The sequence below is a fragment of the Salmo salar genome, chromosome 25 (genome assembly GCF_965601325.2).
Source record: "Salmo salar chromosome 25, fSalSal1, whole genome shotgun sequence".
In the NCBI taxonomy this organism is placed as follows: Eukaryota; Metazoa; Chordata; class Actinopteri; order Salmoniformes; family Salmonidae; genus Salmo; species Salmo salar.
Window position 1 is genome coordinate 45,376,772 of NC_138315.1, and position 14,652 is coordinate 45,391,423.

General features: G+C 43.5%; 1 protein-coding gene across 2 annotated transcripts in view; it reads left to right on the forward strand.

Moving 5' to 3' along the window:
* The first annotated feature begins 272 nt into the window (after positions 1-272).
* LOC106586816 (neuronal membrane glycoprotein M6-b) overlaps positions 273-14,652 on the forward strand; it is a 64,947-nt gene continuing 50,567 nt past the window's right edge. For both annotated transcript variants that reach the window (XM_014174497.3, XM_014174499.3), the window contains exon 1: positions 273-549. In XM_014174497.3, coding sequence (XP_014029972.1) covers positions 546-549 — 4 coding nt within the window. In that variant the 5' untranslated portion in view covers positions 273-545. The remainder of the gene's footprint in view (positions 550-14,652) is intronic.

Sequence of the window (14,652 nt, forward strand, 5' to 3'; positions counted from 1 at the left end):
ATCCAGGGTTGAATGACCAACAAACTGCTCTGTCCTCTGAAGCGGGGCGAGGTGAGGGGCCCGAACATAGTGCTGTCCTGTCCTGGCTCTAAAAACATATTGTAATTTAGATCCTCTACTCTTTCTAAAGAACTATTTTAACTATACTGTATACAAGGATATGAATATGTATATATGAATAGTGTGTAAATAGTATTTTTGTTGTCTCTTGGTGTCTTTCCTATATATAACTCATATTTTATTTATTTGTTTTGTAATATCTTATATTGTTCTTGTCTAGTACTGTTTTATGTGAACCCCAGGAAGAGTAGCTGCTGCATGTGCAGTAGCTAATGGAGATCCTAATAAAGTAAACTAAACTAAACTAATCAATCCTACACACCAATCCTCCGGTGGTGACGTCAGTCAGCCTGTCTCCAAACGGGACGAAGCGCAGCAGCAACTCAGTGGACTAGTCTGGCGTTCGCTGTGCATCTCCGGACGCAACATTGCCCATTAGCTGAACTTTCAACAGACACCTCATCTTCAGAAACTGGGAAACAAAAATGGGTATGTTTCTATTTAAATATGAATTCATTTGTCTGTTTGAGTTAAAACTAACATTATAAAATTGCAACTTGTTCCATGCCTGTTCTGTTTGGTCCCCCCACTGAGCTTTCTCCGCACAAAGCGCATCTTAAATTGTCATGTTTACAATACGTTTCAACCCAATTCATTTTGATCTGACCGGGTTTGCTAGGCTATCAGCATTAAAGAGTAGTTGAACAACTTGTGCAACTTGATAAGAGGGAGATAAATCTGAAAGGATTTCCAAACAGTCAGCGCAGCTCGGTATGGGCTGAGTACTTCCAACAGGAGTTGATAACCCAAGTCACTATCAGCATGAGTATATATGATATATATATATATTGATCCACATACTGCTCTTTTGTTTCTCAACTTCTAACAAAAAGGCTTATTGATCACAAATCCATGTTTATAATGACAACTTGAATGTTCCTGTGTAGATTGGTTTTGATGGAAACATGATATTGTTGATTGATTGGTCAGACAAATGAATTCTCCAATAGCCTATAGAAGTGCGTCAGATTGATGACTGATGTATCGAATGATTTGAGTGTGTTTTTTTTGCAGCTAAAGACATCTGTGTATGCAACTCAGTACAGCTGTTACTAATGAGTTTCAGAGTTGTATGGGCAGACAGTGGATGAGTTTCAGTTTTAGTTTATAGACAAAAACATCCATTATGCTGTGTCATTTGGTTATCAAAACAAACTTGGGAGTCCATAGACTCCATCATTTTCACCTTGTCTCAGTCTCTGGGCAAGTCACACTGTGGCGTGCCGTGCGATGTGAAGGGCTGAACTGGGACTGGGAGTAGTTATACTAGGGTGTAATTCCTGTGTCCCACTGGGCTCTCTGACTCAGTCCCAAGTGTTGTCCATCTGTGTTCCCAGCCACCCTGGGGATGCATGCCTGGGAGGAGAGAGCTAGCTAGGCGCCAATGCCACAGGTTCAGCAACATTCTTCTTAAAGGCTCCCAGCAGACTTATGAGCTTTGTGGCTGTAAGAGACTGTGTGCCAGATGGGACAGACAGTATAGAGGACTCTCAGTCGCCCCCATGTTGTCTAAACTGTTAAGCTGCAGTCATAGTCTTTTATGTTCATAATATCATGCACGGTCCTTCATTAACAGGAGTAGCATCATTCTCATTAATGCAGAAATAGACTGTTGACCCAATCCATTGTATGTCTAATTCTTTGCTTTGTTTTCAGTATACCACAGTGATAACCAATAGTATTTTACTGGGTGAGCTGAGCCTTCCATCTTACAGTGATAGATGGGTTCTGAGAAAACCAATGGAATGGAGCTCTCCTGTTGATTTGTAATGGTGCAGCTGAGGCTATGGAGGGACTGGGAGGTGAGAACACTGACAGTGTGAGAATGTGTATCAACAGCATTCATTCATTTCCTCTGAATCTCCCACAGTGGACTCATTGTGCTCCTAATTTGGCCCCGCTCCTTTGTGTGTGACTTCAGTGGCTGTTGATGCAGAGGGAAGTTCACTGAATTGAAAGTTACAGAGTAGACAGACTCCCTGTAAGATAACACATTGCAGCCTCTCATCCTGTATCTCTCTCTCTCTCTCCCTCTCTAAGAGGATATTGACCATGTGCATTGTCCACTGCCTCAGGCTCTGTTCATATTCAAATCCTCTCAGTAGGACTTTAAGACAACAAGTCCCCTAGGAGGCATGGGAACAAGTAATCCGATTTATATTTACTTCAACCACTTCAACCTACCATTGAGTGTAGTAGTGATTGCTGATGATTGCTGATGGTCTTCTTGTAATGAGGTATTGGTTGAACACGGGCACACCGGTAGCGTTTGCCGGCCAAAGGTACTTAGCACCTCTGAACAGAGTGCCAGCCGTAATTTGCAACCTGAGTGCAAACCGATTCTACCTGTAGATTTGTGCGAAAATGTCGTCAGTCAGACGTCCACCGGCAGGGTGGTCGCTAAAACACACCGCGCCGAACAAACGGCAGACCAACATTCGGTGCGGTGTGTGCCATCCATATAACACTGTCACCACGAGAACCACTAATAAGAAGTGAGCTTGCTGCCTGTAATGTGTTGATGACTATCATGATCACTGAAAAGTAGCAAACAAGCGTAAGGATCTCTCAAGTGGTTTTGATGGTTGAACTGTTTTCTTTCAGTGTAATGAATGTCTTACAGTTGTTAAGGGATACTTGTTGTTTTCCATGCTTCGTAGGAAAACACACTGAAGACTGCTGTAGATTAAATCAGGAATGCATGCATGTACTAGTGACTACACCCCAAAATAAACAGGATGACTTGAAGCCATGGAGAACAGATGATGCCTCTCAGAGATCAGACTGTAGATAACTGACAACTGTCTACAGTATATTTGATTCCCTCATCTCTTTCTCCTGGAGGTGGTGTCACATTTAAAACATTCCCCACTGTTTCTCTGATGCGTCTATGGTGTTAAATATGTACTATACCAGCGGATATACTGAGGATGTGGGAGGATCTGTATCTTGGCTCTGACTGGGGCCTGTGAAGCCCAAAGTGAGACTTGATTCAGCATGGAGTTAGATGTTCCCAATGTTCTGCAAACTTCTATTCAGCTCTAAAGTCAGGTGACATTCACCTGCCCACTTAGCATTGACCTCCATTGCTATGTACCTCCTCCATGCTAACAGCCCTGAGTAGTAGATTGCGAACTCATGCAGCACTAAACTATGGCCCCTTGGGAAATTAGCATGATCTAATCTAAGTCCCCTTGGGAAATTAGCATGATCTAAACTATGTCCCCTTGGGAAATTAGCATGATCTAAACTATGGCCCATTGGGAAATTAGCACGATCTAAACTATGGCCCATTGGGAAATTAGCACGATCTAAACTATGGCCCATTGGGAAATTAGCATGATCTAAACTATGGCCCCTTGGGAAATTAGCATGATCTAAACTATGGCCCCTTGGGAAATTAGCATGATCTAAACTGTGGCCCCTTGGGAAATTAGCATGATCTAAACTGTGGCCCCTTGGGAAATTAGCATGATCTAAACTATGGCCCCTTGGGAAATTAGCATGATCTAAGAAAGAGAGGATAACTGATCATTCATGATATACAGCAGCTGAGAAAGTTATTTTTGTCTGCAATTGTAACGGCTGTCTGGAAGAGGGAACCAAGGTGCAGCAGAGGATGTGTTCATCATTAGAATTTTAATTTAAAAAACAAGAGAACACTACAAAATGAACAAAAATGACAGCAAACAGTCCTGTTAGGAAAATACCAAAACATAGAAAAAGGAACATAGAACGCCCACCCAATGTAACACCCTGGCCTAACCAAAATAAAGAACAAAAAAAACCCTCTCTATGGCCAGGGCGTTACAGTACCCCCCCCCCCCCCCAAAGGTGCGGACTCCGGCCGCAAAACCTGACTCTGAAGGGGAGGGTCCGGGTGGGCCTTCTTACGGCGGCGGCTCAGGTGCGGGACGTGGCCTCTGCTCCACCCTTGGCGTCGCCCTCTTAGGTGGCGCACCTGGCCGCGCCGAAGGTCTGGTGGGCGACGCTGACTGCGCCCGGCTGGCGGGCGGCGATGGCTGCGCCCGGCTGGCGGGCGACCCTGGTTGCGCCCGGTGATGGTTGCGCCCGGCTGGCGGGCGACCCTGGCTGCGCCCGGCTGGCGGGCGTCCCTGGCGGCGCCGGCGGCACTGACCCAGGATTCACCAGGCTGGGGAGACATGATGGATGCCTGGCCCTAGGCGTAGGCACAGGACTCACCGGGCTGGCGGGCGGCTCTGACTGCTCTGGACAGGTGAGACCCACTGGAGGCCTAGTCCTGGGAGGTGGCACAGGATGAACCAGGATGGGGAGACCCACTGGAGGCCTGGTCCTGGGAGGTGGCACAGGATGGAGAGACCCACTGGAGGCCTGGTCCGAGGAGGAGGCACAGGATAAACCGGGCTGTGGGGGAGCACTGGAGTTCTGGTACGGACACTCTTTACCCACACTCCAGGCTGAATGCCCACTTTGGCCAGGCACGGGCGGAGAGCAGGCATTGGGCGAACTGGACCCTCCCAGCGCTCTGGAGACACAGTGCGCAACGCCGGCGCAGGATAACCTGGACCGAGGAGGCGCACTGGAGACCAGACGCGCTGAGCTGGCACCATCCGCCCTGGCTTGATGCCTGCACTCGCATGGCACTTGCGGGGGGCTGGTATGTAGCGCACCGGGCTTTGAACACGCACTGGAGACACCGTGCACTCCACAGCATAACACGGTGTCTTACCAGTACCACGCTGCTTCCGGTAAGCACGGGGAGTTGGCTTAGGTCTACCACCTGACTCCGCCAATCTCCCAGTGTGCCCCCCCCCCAAAAAAAAATTGTGGGGCTGCCTCCCATGTCCGTTGCGCTCCCTCTCCTCATACCAGCGCCTCTCAGCTCTCGATCTCCCACTGTGGGCGGCGATAATCCCCAGCTTGAGCCCATGGTCCTTTCCCGTCCAGGATTTCCTCCCAAGTCCATGACTCCAGATAGCTTTTCTCCTGGTGCCTCTCCTTGTGCTGCTCCTTCCTCTGCTGCTTGGTCCGTTGTTGGTGGGTAATTCTGTAACGGCTGTCTGGAAGAGGGAACCAAGGTGCAGCAGAGGATGTGTTCATCATTAGAATTTTAATTTAAAAAAACAAGAGAACACTACAAAATGAACAAAAACGACAGCAAACAGTCCTGTTAGGAAAATACTCAAAACAGAAACAATTACCCACAAAACCCAAAGGAAAAACATGCTCCTTATGTGTGACTCCCAATCAGCAACAACGAGCTTCAGCTGTGCCTGATTGGGAGCCACACACACAGCCCAAAACAAAGAAATACCAAAACATAGAAAAAGGAACATAGAACGCCCACCCAATGTAACACCCTGGCCTAACCAAAATAAAGAACAAAAAAAAACCTCTCTATGGCCAGGGCGTTACAGCAATACAGGGACCTAGGAGTGACTACTTGCTGTTTCATTATTTAAAGTACAGGTGGCATCAATATTTGTCTACCATTGCCACCTGTACTTTAAATAATGAAACAGCAAGTAGTCACTCCTAGGTCCCTGTATTGCAGACAAAAATGACTTTCTCAGCTGCTGTATATCATAAATTATCAGTTATCCTCTCTTTCTTAGATCACGATAATCTCCCAAGGGGACATAGTTTAGATCATGCTAATTTCCCAAGGGGCCATAGTTTAGATCATGCTAATTTCCCAAGGGGCCACAGTTTAGATCATGCTAATTTCCCAAGGGGCCATAGTTTAGATCATGCTAATTTCCCAATGGGCCATAGTTTAGATCATGCTAATTTCCCAAGGGGCCACAGTTCAGATCATGCTAATTTCCCAAGGGGCCATAGTTTAGATCATGCTAATTTCCCAAGGGGCCATAGTTTAGATCATGCTAATTTCCCAAAGGGCCACAGTTTAGATGATGCTAATTTCCCAAGGGGCCATAGTTTAGATCATGCTAATTTCCCAATGGGCCATAGTAGGTTTATAGCGGTTCTGTAAGGAGAGAGGTGGAAGATGCCAAAAGGGGAAAGTCATAAGCTTGTCAATTTCTCTTTTATAGAGACAATTGTCAATATGAAAAAGAAATGAATAGGCTTGTGAGTTTTGAATTATATACTGGTTAGCATGTAGGGCTGTCTTGTGACTGCAGGAGTAAAGGCTAATCAAATACAGAAAATTATGGACTTACTTGACTCTGAACAGCTCGTCTCTGTTAGCTTTAGAGCGAGACATTGATAGCCAAAAAGAGAAGAAAAAAAATCCTGCATGGAAACTCTTGAACTCCTTAGTTTAAAAACAGTTTTTCTCTGCTGTTTACAGCCAGCACTCAACAAAATAGTTCTCTGGAAAGAGTGATTCACCACTGGCGTTAAACCTCGAGATCTAAACGGAGCTCCATTGTTTATGACTGTAATCTGAGAAAGAGATAAATATTCACTTGAACGCAAACCCAAATGAGTAATGTAATTTTGAAACTCTCGTTTGATGACTCATCTAATGAGTGCAGTTGTCTGTCATCGGATTGGTGTGCCTCTATTACTCAAGGTCTACAACTTGGTGATGTTTGACAATTTGTGTGAAACGTTGCTCGTCTCCCACAATCCCAATGCTGATGTCTCCATTGACTGTAATTTTAGAACGTCATTCTTCGCTGCACTGATACACTAAACATACATTGTGTTTATCTCTGCCTAATGAAATGGTCTATCCCAAACATATCTGAGGAACATAAATTGAGGGGATTAAGCTGCCTATCAATCACTGTTTTTGAAACCAGTGGACAGCCAGTGAAAAATGCGCTCTTATAACAGCTGCATAGTGCGGATCCCAGCCTATGGAATAAAAGTGGGGCTTTTGTTGCTCAATCTAATTCATGCTGATATAAAAATATATATCCATAGGCCTAATAGACACATTCTCAAACTTGTACACTTTTGATACACTTAAAGGGACAATCTGTAGTTGCTACATCCATTTTTTGGACTTAAAATTTGAAAAATAAATTAGATATATTAATGTAAAGATATAATTTAATCATGTTATTATATGTAGTAGAAAGTGATGGGTTAGAAGAAGCCTACATAACCAACCCATATAGTAAAATGTAACATCCATATATGGCCAGCCATGTGAACTTTCACATTGATGTATCCTGCAATAGATGTGTTTCAATTGGTAACATATATCTGTGTCTTCTTCTAATGCCTCTTAAGGGGAAATTATTCTAAAAGTAACTGAATGTAATCAGATTACGTTACTGAGTTTGGGTAATCCAAAAAGTTACGTTACTGATTACAATTTTGGACAGGTAACTAGTAACTAACGGATTACATTTAGAAATGTATATACACAGTGACCCTGTATTCTAAGCTGGACAAGAGGAAAGAAGAGGGAAAGGAGAGGGAAAGGAGAGGAGAGGGAAACAAGAGGGAAACGAGAGGGAAACGAGAGGGAAACGAGAGGGAAACGAGAGGAAACGAGAGGAAATGAGAGGAAATGAGAGGAGAGGAAAGGAGATAAAATGTAAGGAAATGAGAGGAAAGGAGATGAAAGGGGAGGAAATGAGAGGAAATTAGAGGAAATGTTCCATAGCTGTGAACGTCATGCCACTGGGCGAGTGTTTTCGCTCTCTGAATCAACGGCTTGTCAACCGATGCTTGAGCAATAACAGAGGGTGAGATAATGTTTCCCATGCTCTTAGTTGATTCAAGATGATCTCAGTTAGAGGTCGTGTGTGTAGGCAGGGTTGTGGAGTTACATGTAAGGGATGTGTATTTGAACCCAATAATGGTTGAATTCAAGAAGTTTAAGCTGCCTATCAATGACTGTTTTTGAAACCAGTGGACAGCCAGTGAATAATGTGCTCTTATAACAGCTGCATAGTGCGGATCCCAGCCTATGGAATAAAAGTGGGGCTTTTATTGCTCAATCTAATTCATGCTGATATAAAAATATATATCCATAGGCCTAATGGACACATTCTCAAACTCGCACATTTTTGATACACTTAAAGGGACAATCTGTAGTTGCTACATCCATTTTTGGACTGATAAATTAGATATATTAATGTAAAGATATAATTTAATCATGTTATTATATGTAGTAGAAAGTGATGGGTTAGAAGAAGCCTACATAACCAACCCATATAGTAAAATGTAACATCCATATATGGCCAGCCATGTGAACTTTCACATTGATGTATCCTGCAATAGATGTGTTTAAATTGGTAACATATATCTGTGTCTTCTTCTAATGCCTCTTAAGGGGAAAGTAATCTAAAAGTAACTGAATGTAATCAGATTACATTACTGAGTTTGGATAATCCAAAAAGTTACGTTACTGATTACAATTTTGGACAGGTAACTAGTAACTGTAACGGATTACATTTAGAAAGTAACCTACCCAATCCTGTTAGGAGAGCACAGCTGGTCCCAGGCCTACTCCAGATGATGGAAACAGGAACTGGGGACAGCTCATAAATAACTTCAAATGCATATTTGTGTGAAGTCTGCAGAGATGCAGTTGGGCCTGTTTGCTGTTGAAATATCTGGAATTCTCACATGTGACCTATGTCGTTCCACCACCGGTGTAAGACTAATGTTACAAGGGATAATTACACATTACACATTTACTCAGTCACTCAACCATTTGGTTATGAAGTTTCATTAATCACAATATTGCCTGTTTTTTTTTTAATTATTATTTAGACATTGTCAGTGGCATTCACAGCATTTTTTGGGATGAGTTTAAATATGTGACAAACCGTCTCTTTTCGGTCTTATGTTCCAACATTTTAAATGGAGTCTTTTCATTGGATAAAAGTAGAGACTCGGAGCTTCAAAATGGCATATCACACACTGCAGTTGGAGGAAACATGGGGAAGTAATGCTGCTTTAAACGTTCCTAAACTTAGAATCCCATTTAGGAGAAAAAGGCATTTAAACATTTTTCCTGTGATTTTCACACTTGCTCTACATTAATACTTGGGAAACATATATTTAGAAAATTAATATTTTCACTAAATTGGCAAAATAGATTCTCTGAACATTATCTCACTAAGTTACCCCATTAGGCAAACCATTTACAGTATTAAATTGCCTATTGTTGTATAATAAAGATAACATTTCACATTGAACAGCTACAACGTTGTTCTTTGTTTACACCCATTTAGCATTGTTCACACCCTCTAAAGCCTTAGACCCACTCATCTCTTAAATAATTCACATTGGAACACATGTGAATGTGGCCATGTTCTAAAGCACTGAGATAGTGGTTAAAAAACGAAGAAAATATTTAAAAAATAAAATATTTTATCCACTTCAACTGCTGAAAGTAATAGCCTACAATTAGGAAAAAGTTAATACACACAAACACATAAAGGCTTAGGTAAAAACACTATCTCGACTAAGGCCTATATCATAAGATCCTTTGAGTAACTTTGATTCAGGTCATGTTATGATATGAACAACGGAATCTAGCTTGAGAGCATATTTATGTCCTGCCCTTTGGAGCAGGACATGTAATGTCCATGGGCTTTTCATTGCAAAAGTCCTGATATTCTCAAAAATATATGTTTACCGAGTTGTGTCCAGCCCAGGGGATGCTTTCACATCTCTGGGAGGAAGGACATCAACGTTGCACAGCTGCTAAAACCTGGTTCCATCTGAGTGAAAGTTCCTTGGCCACAACAACACCAGGCTCCAGACAATTACAGCTGTTAAGGAGGAAAGCAGACAAAATTAGACAAGACATTAAAACCTTGCATACCAAGCAATAAGCTCAAAGTACAAAGAGAAAATTCCTGAAGTGTTGCTTGTTCACCCTCCATCATCTCATTGTACTGGAGGCGGAGAGCAGGTTTATGCTGAAAGACAAATTCCAGAAAAATAGGTTAATACATCAATTAATTAGTGTCCAATAGCTTGTTATTGCCTGTTGACTACTACACCTATACCAAAATGCCCTGTACACACTTAACCTGCTTCCAGATCAAAAATGGCAAGGCAGACACAAGATAACTGGCTAGATTTAGCAAACATTTAGCTTCATAATTACCAGCTGGATAGATGTAAATGGTATTCATCTAGTTAGCCGGCTAGTTGAACAGGCCGAAAAACGACCTCGAAATCTATAATCCAATAGCTATCCACGATGAAATGATAGCTAAATAGCTAGCTAGCCAATTTAGCATGTCTCCCTATAATGTAATATGTAGTTTCATTAGCTTGGTAATCGATAAGCATTCGCACCACAGTGGCTATTTTTGGGAGCTATCTAGTTAAACATGACAAACTGGCAAACATGAAAAAGATTGTCATCATGTCATGTGTAACCAATGTGAAATGGCTAGCTAGTTAGCGGGGTGCGCGCTAGTAGCGTTTCAATCGGTGACGTCACTCGCTCTGAGACCTTGAAGTAGTTGTTCCCCTTGCTCTGCAAGGGCTGTGGCTTTTGTGGAGCGATGGGTAACGATGCTTCGAGGGTGGCTGTTGTCGATGTGTGCAGAGGGTCCCTGGTTCAAGCCCAGGTAGGGGCGAGGAGAGGAACGGAAACAATACACATGCATGCCTTATCACATCAGCAATCAAAATTAACAGCTCAGCCCAGCTCAGCTAGCTAGCTGTCTTAACGTGTCTTTGCCCCGCAACGAACCATCTGTAAACAATGGCTCGTTGCAGGATGAAGCAAACTATAATGGTACCTGTATACAACTGTTTAGTTAGCTAGCTATATAGCTAACAATAGCTCCTGAGTTGCACAGTGGTCTAAGGCACTGCATCTCAGTGCTAGAGGCGTCACTACAGACACCCTGGTTCAAATCCAGGCTGTATCACAACCGGCTGTGATTGGGAGTCCCATAGGGCGGAGCACAATTGGCCCAGCGTCGTCCGGGTTTGGTTGGGGTAGGCCATCATTGTAAATAAGAATTTGTTCTTAACTGACTTGCCTGGTTAAATAAGACAAATGAAAACAACTTTTTATACAGTTGAGACAATAATGTATCTTGGCATTTTAACGGTAGACTCTTACAGGTGTATGGATTATGGTGAATCACTTTCAAAATAATCCCTCCCACTCGGCTTCAACCAGTCCAGACTGCTTTAGCCACAGAAGACAGAGCTGTGTCAATACCAGCAGCTCTATTCAGGACAACACTGGTATTGAAAGCTGTAGCTACACTTTGCATGTAGTCCATGATGAAAATATTAGTAAATCCAATGGATATTTCAAATATCCGTGGTAGCAGAGAGCAGGACGTGCCATTTGACAGATAAGCCTTGAGTTACAGAATGGACTCTCTTTCTCGTGAATGTCCCAGCCCCCTCATTATCTGAACTAATCATGGCTAGGCATAATTCTGTATTTTCTCAGTGTCTAAACACCTTCGTGATTTCACATTTTATTTATATTTACAGAGTAAATACAAGTTTGTTAGTAAGGCACATGAAAGTTTACATGTTCAATAAGGCATTTCTGGAAGAAAAAAGATATAATTTGGATGTTTTTTTTTTTTTTATGTTCAAATGCCTCTTCTGTGAAGTTGTTACGTGCTACATACGCCCAGCTTTCTGCCATGGGTCACATACGCTGAATATCCATATTCATGAGTTATTTGTCATCCTAACTGAATGATTTCTGGTGCTCTCTCTATTTGGCAGAGGATCTGACCAATCTTCTTCGTCAATTAAACAGCAGATGAGTCCCACAAATCTTCTCAGACTATCTGAGCTGCTCTATGGTGAAACCACTTAGTCCAACCAAAAGACCACTGCTATTTTATCCCTTTCTCTTTCTCTCCCCATCTCTCTCTTTTCCTGTTCCACCTTCCCACCTCTCCTGCTGTCTCTCTCCTCCTCTTCTTTTGCTTCTCTCCTCTTCATTGCTCATTCTCTCCACGCATCCACACCTCTCTTGTCTTCTCTGTCTTCAGTGTGGCTGGTTGATTGCCCACCACCAACATTGCAGCTCTGTCTAAGCGCTCATGTTAATTTGTTGAGTTTAATAAGTCCTCCTCCGGTCACAAAGAGGACCGTTGTGTATTGTGAAATTAAATGATAGGAATAGAAGTTCCTGAGTGGGAATGCTTGCTCAAGCATGGCCCCTCCCCCTCACTTTTATTAAGGGCCTATTCACCATCCCACAGTGTGTGGGGGGGGGGGGGGGGGGGGGGGGGGATTCAATGCTCTGACCTCCAGAGTTCACCCTTGTTAGAGAGTTGTCACATTGCCACATGGTGCTGGAAACAGGATGGAATCTCAATGCCTTAAAATGTCCCAGATATGTAAATGATTACAGCCTGCCTCCTCCAGATTTGCTAGGAGCTGAACACTTGTTCCGTTTAACATGGTCGGTCATACTGAAGACCTTGTCGGTGTGATTTTTTTTGTTGAGTTTTTGTTATTGCACATTACCTACAAAGTTACGAAAGCTTTTTTACTATAGCCTTTTTATTAATTCAATGTGCATTATCATAATGCAAAGTACCTTATAAAATCATCAAACCCCTGGTGGGCAAAGTGTCTTCTGATACTTCTGACAGTGACTGCAGCCTAGCTGAGGGGGTAACCCTTTCCTGCCATCAACGACCAGAAATGCTGCTCTTTGGCCTCATGTGTGGAATGTTATTCATATTTTTCATAATTTCATAATTAATAAAAAACGAAGAAAATCCAGTGTTTCTATCTCAAACAGTTTGTTACATTTCAGTCTTCTGTGATGTATGTAAAGTGTAATATTGGGATGAAAACTCAAAATGTAATACATTTCAACTCTATATCTGACATGGTACAGGTGTGTGAGGTGTATACTTTTGTTTCAAAGTAGATTTGTTTTAGACTTCCAAGAATCACTCTGTGTGACCCTGATTTAGCCTGCTGCAGTAAAAGGATAAGGGATATTTGTCATCCCTGTCTGTGGACAACCACTCTGTGTCAGTGCGTTCCTGCACGCTAACATTTCCAGAAGGCCTATGTGAAATAATGGATCAGACTAGCAAACAGACAGAGAGCCGCAGAGAGACACACTGATGACATACATCCAGCCTCTTTGAATAGCTGGGCCACTGTAGTGCGTTAGGATCTGCTGGGTCACTGTAGTGAGTTAGGATCTGCTGGGTCACTGTAGTGCGTTAGGATCTGCTGGGCCACTGTAGTGCATTAGGATCTGCTGGGTCACTGTAGTGAGTTAGGATCTGCTGGGTCACTGTAGTGCGTTAGGATCTGCTGGGCCACTGTAGTGAGTTAGGATCTGCTGGGTCACTGTAGTGAGTTAGGATCTGCTGGGCCACTGTAGTGCGTTAGGATCTGCTGGGTCACTGTAGTGCATTAGGATCTGCTGGGTCACTGTAGTGCGTTAGGATCTGCTGGGTCACTGTAGTGCGTTAGGATCTGCTGGGTCACTGTAGTGAGTTAGGATCTGCTGGGTCACTGTAGTGAGTTAGGATCTGCTGGGCCACTGTAGTGCGTTAGGATCTGCTGGGTCACTGTAGTGAGTTAGGATCTGCTGGGCCACTGTAGTGCATTAGGATCTGCTGGGTCACTGTAGTGCGTTAGGATCTGCTACTTGCAAATCAAATTACACAACACTGAAGAGAAAGAGAAACACATTTTCCATGAAACCATTTAGCTTCTCATACACTCTCTCCTCTGTCCATATTACACATGGGGACTGTACTAACTACATTTTCTATTTTTTATTTATCCATTATTTTACCAGGTAAGTTGACTGAGAACACATTCTCATTTACAGCAACAACCTGGGGAATAGTTTCAGGGGAGAGGAGGGGGATGAATGAGCCAATTGGAAACTGGGGATGATTAGTTGACCATGATGGTATGAGGGCCAGTTTGGGAAATTAGCCAGGACACCGGGGTTAACACCCCTACTCTTACAATAAGTGCCATGGGATCTTTAACGACCTCAGAGAGTCAGGACACCCGTTTAACGTCCCATCCGAAAGACAGCACTCTACACAAGGCAGTGTCCCCAATCACTGTCCTGGGGAATTGGGATATTTTCTAGACCAGAGGAAAGAGTGGCTCCAACTGGCCATCCAACACCACTTCCAGCAGCATCTGGTCTCCCATCCAGGACCAACCCTGCTTAGCTTCAGAAGCAAGCCAGCAGTGGTATGCAAGGTGGTATGCTGCTGGCTGGGGACTGTACTGCTGGGGACTGTACCGCTTACACATAGGGACTTTACTGCCTTCACATGGGGACTGTACTGCCTACGTATGGGACTGTACTGCCTACGTATGGGACTGTACTGCCTACGTATGGGACTGTACTGTCTACGTATGGAACTGTACTGCCTACGTATGGAACTGTACTGCCTACGTATGGAACTGTACTGCCTATGTATGGAACTGTACTGCCTACGTATGGGACTGTACTGCCTACGTATGGAACTGTACTGCCTACGTATGGAACTGTACTGCCTACGTATGGAACTGTACTGCCTACGTATGGGACTGTACTGCCTACGTATGGAACTGTACTCCCTACGTATGGAACTGTACTGCCTACGTATGGAACTGTACTGCCTACGTATGGAA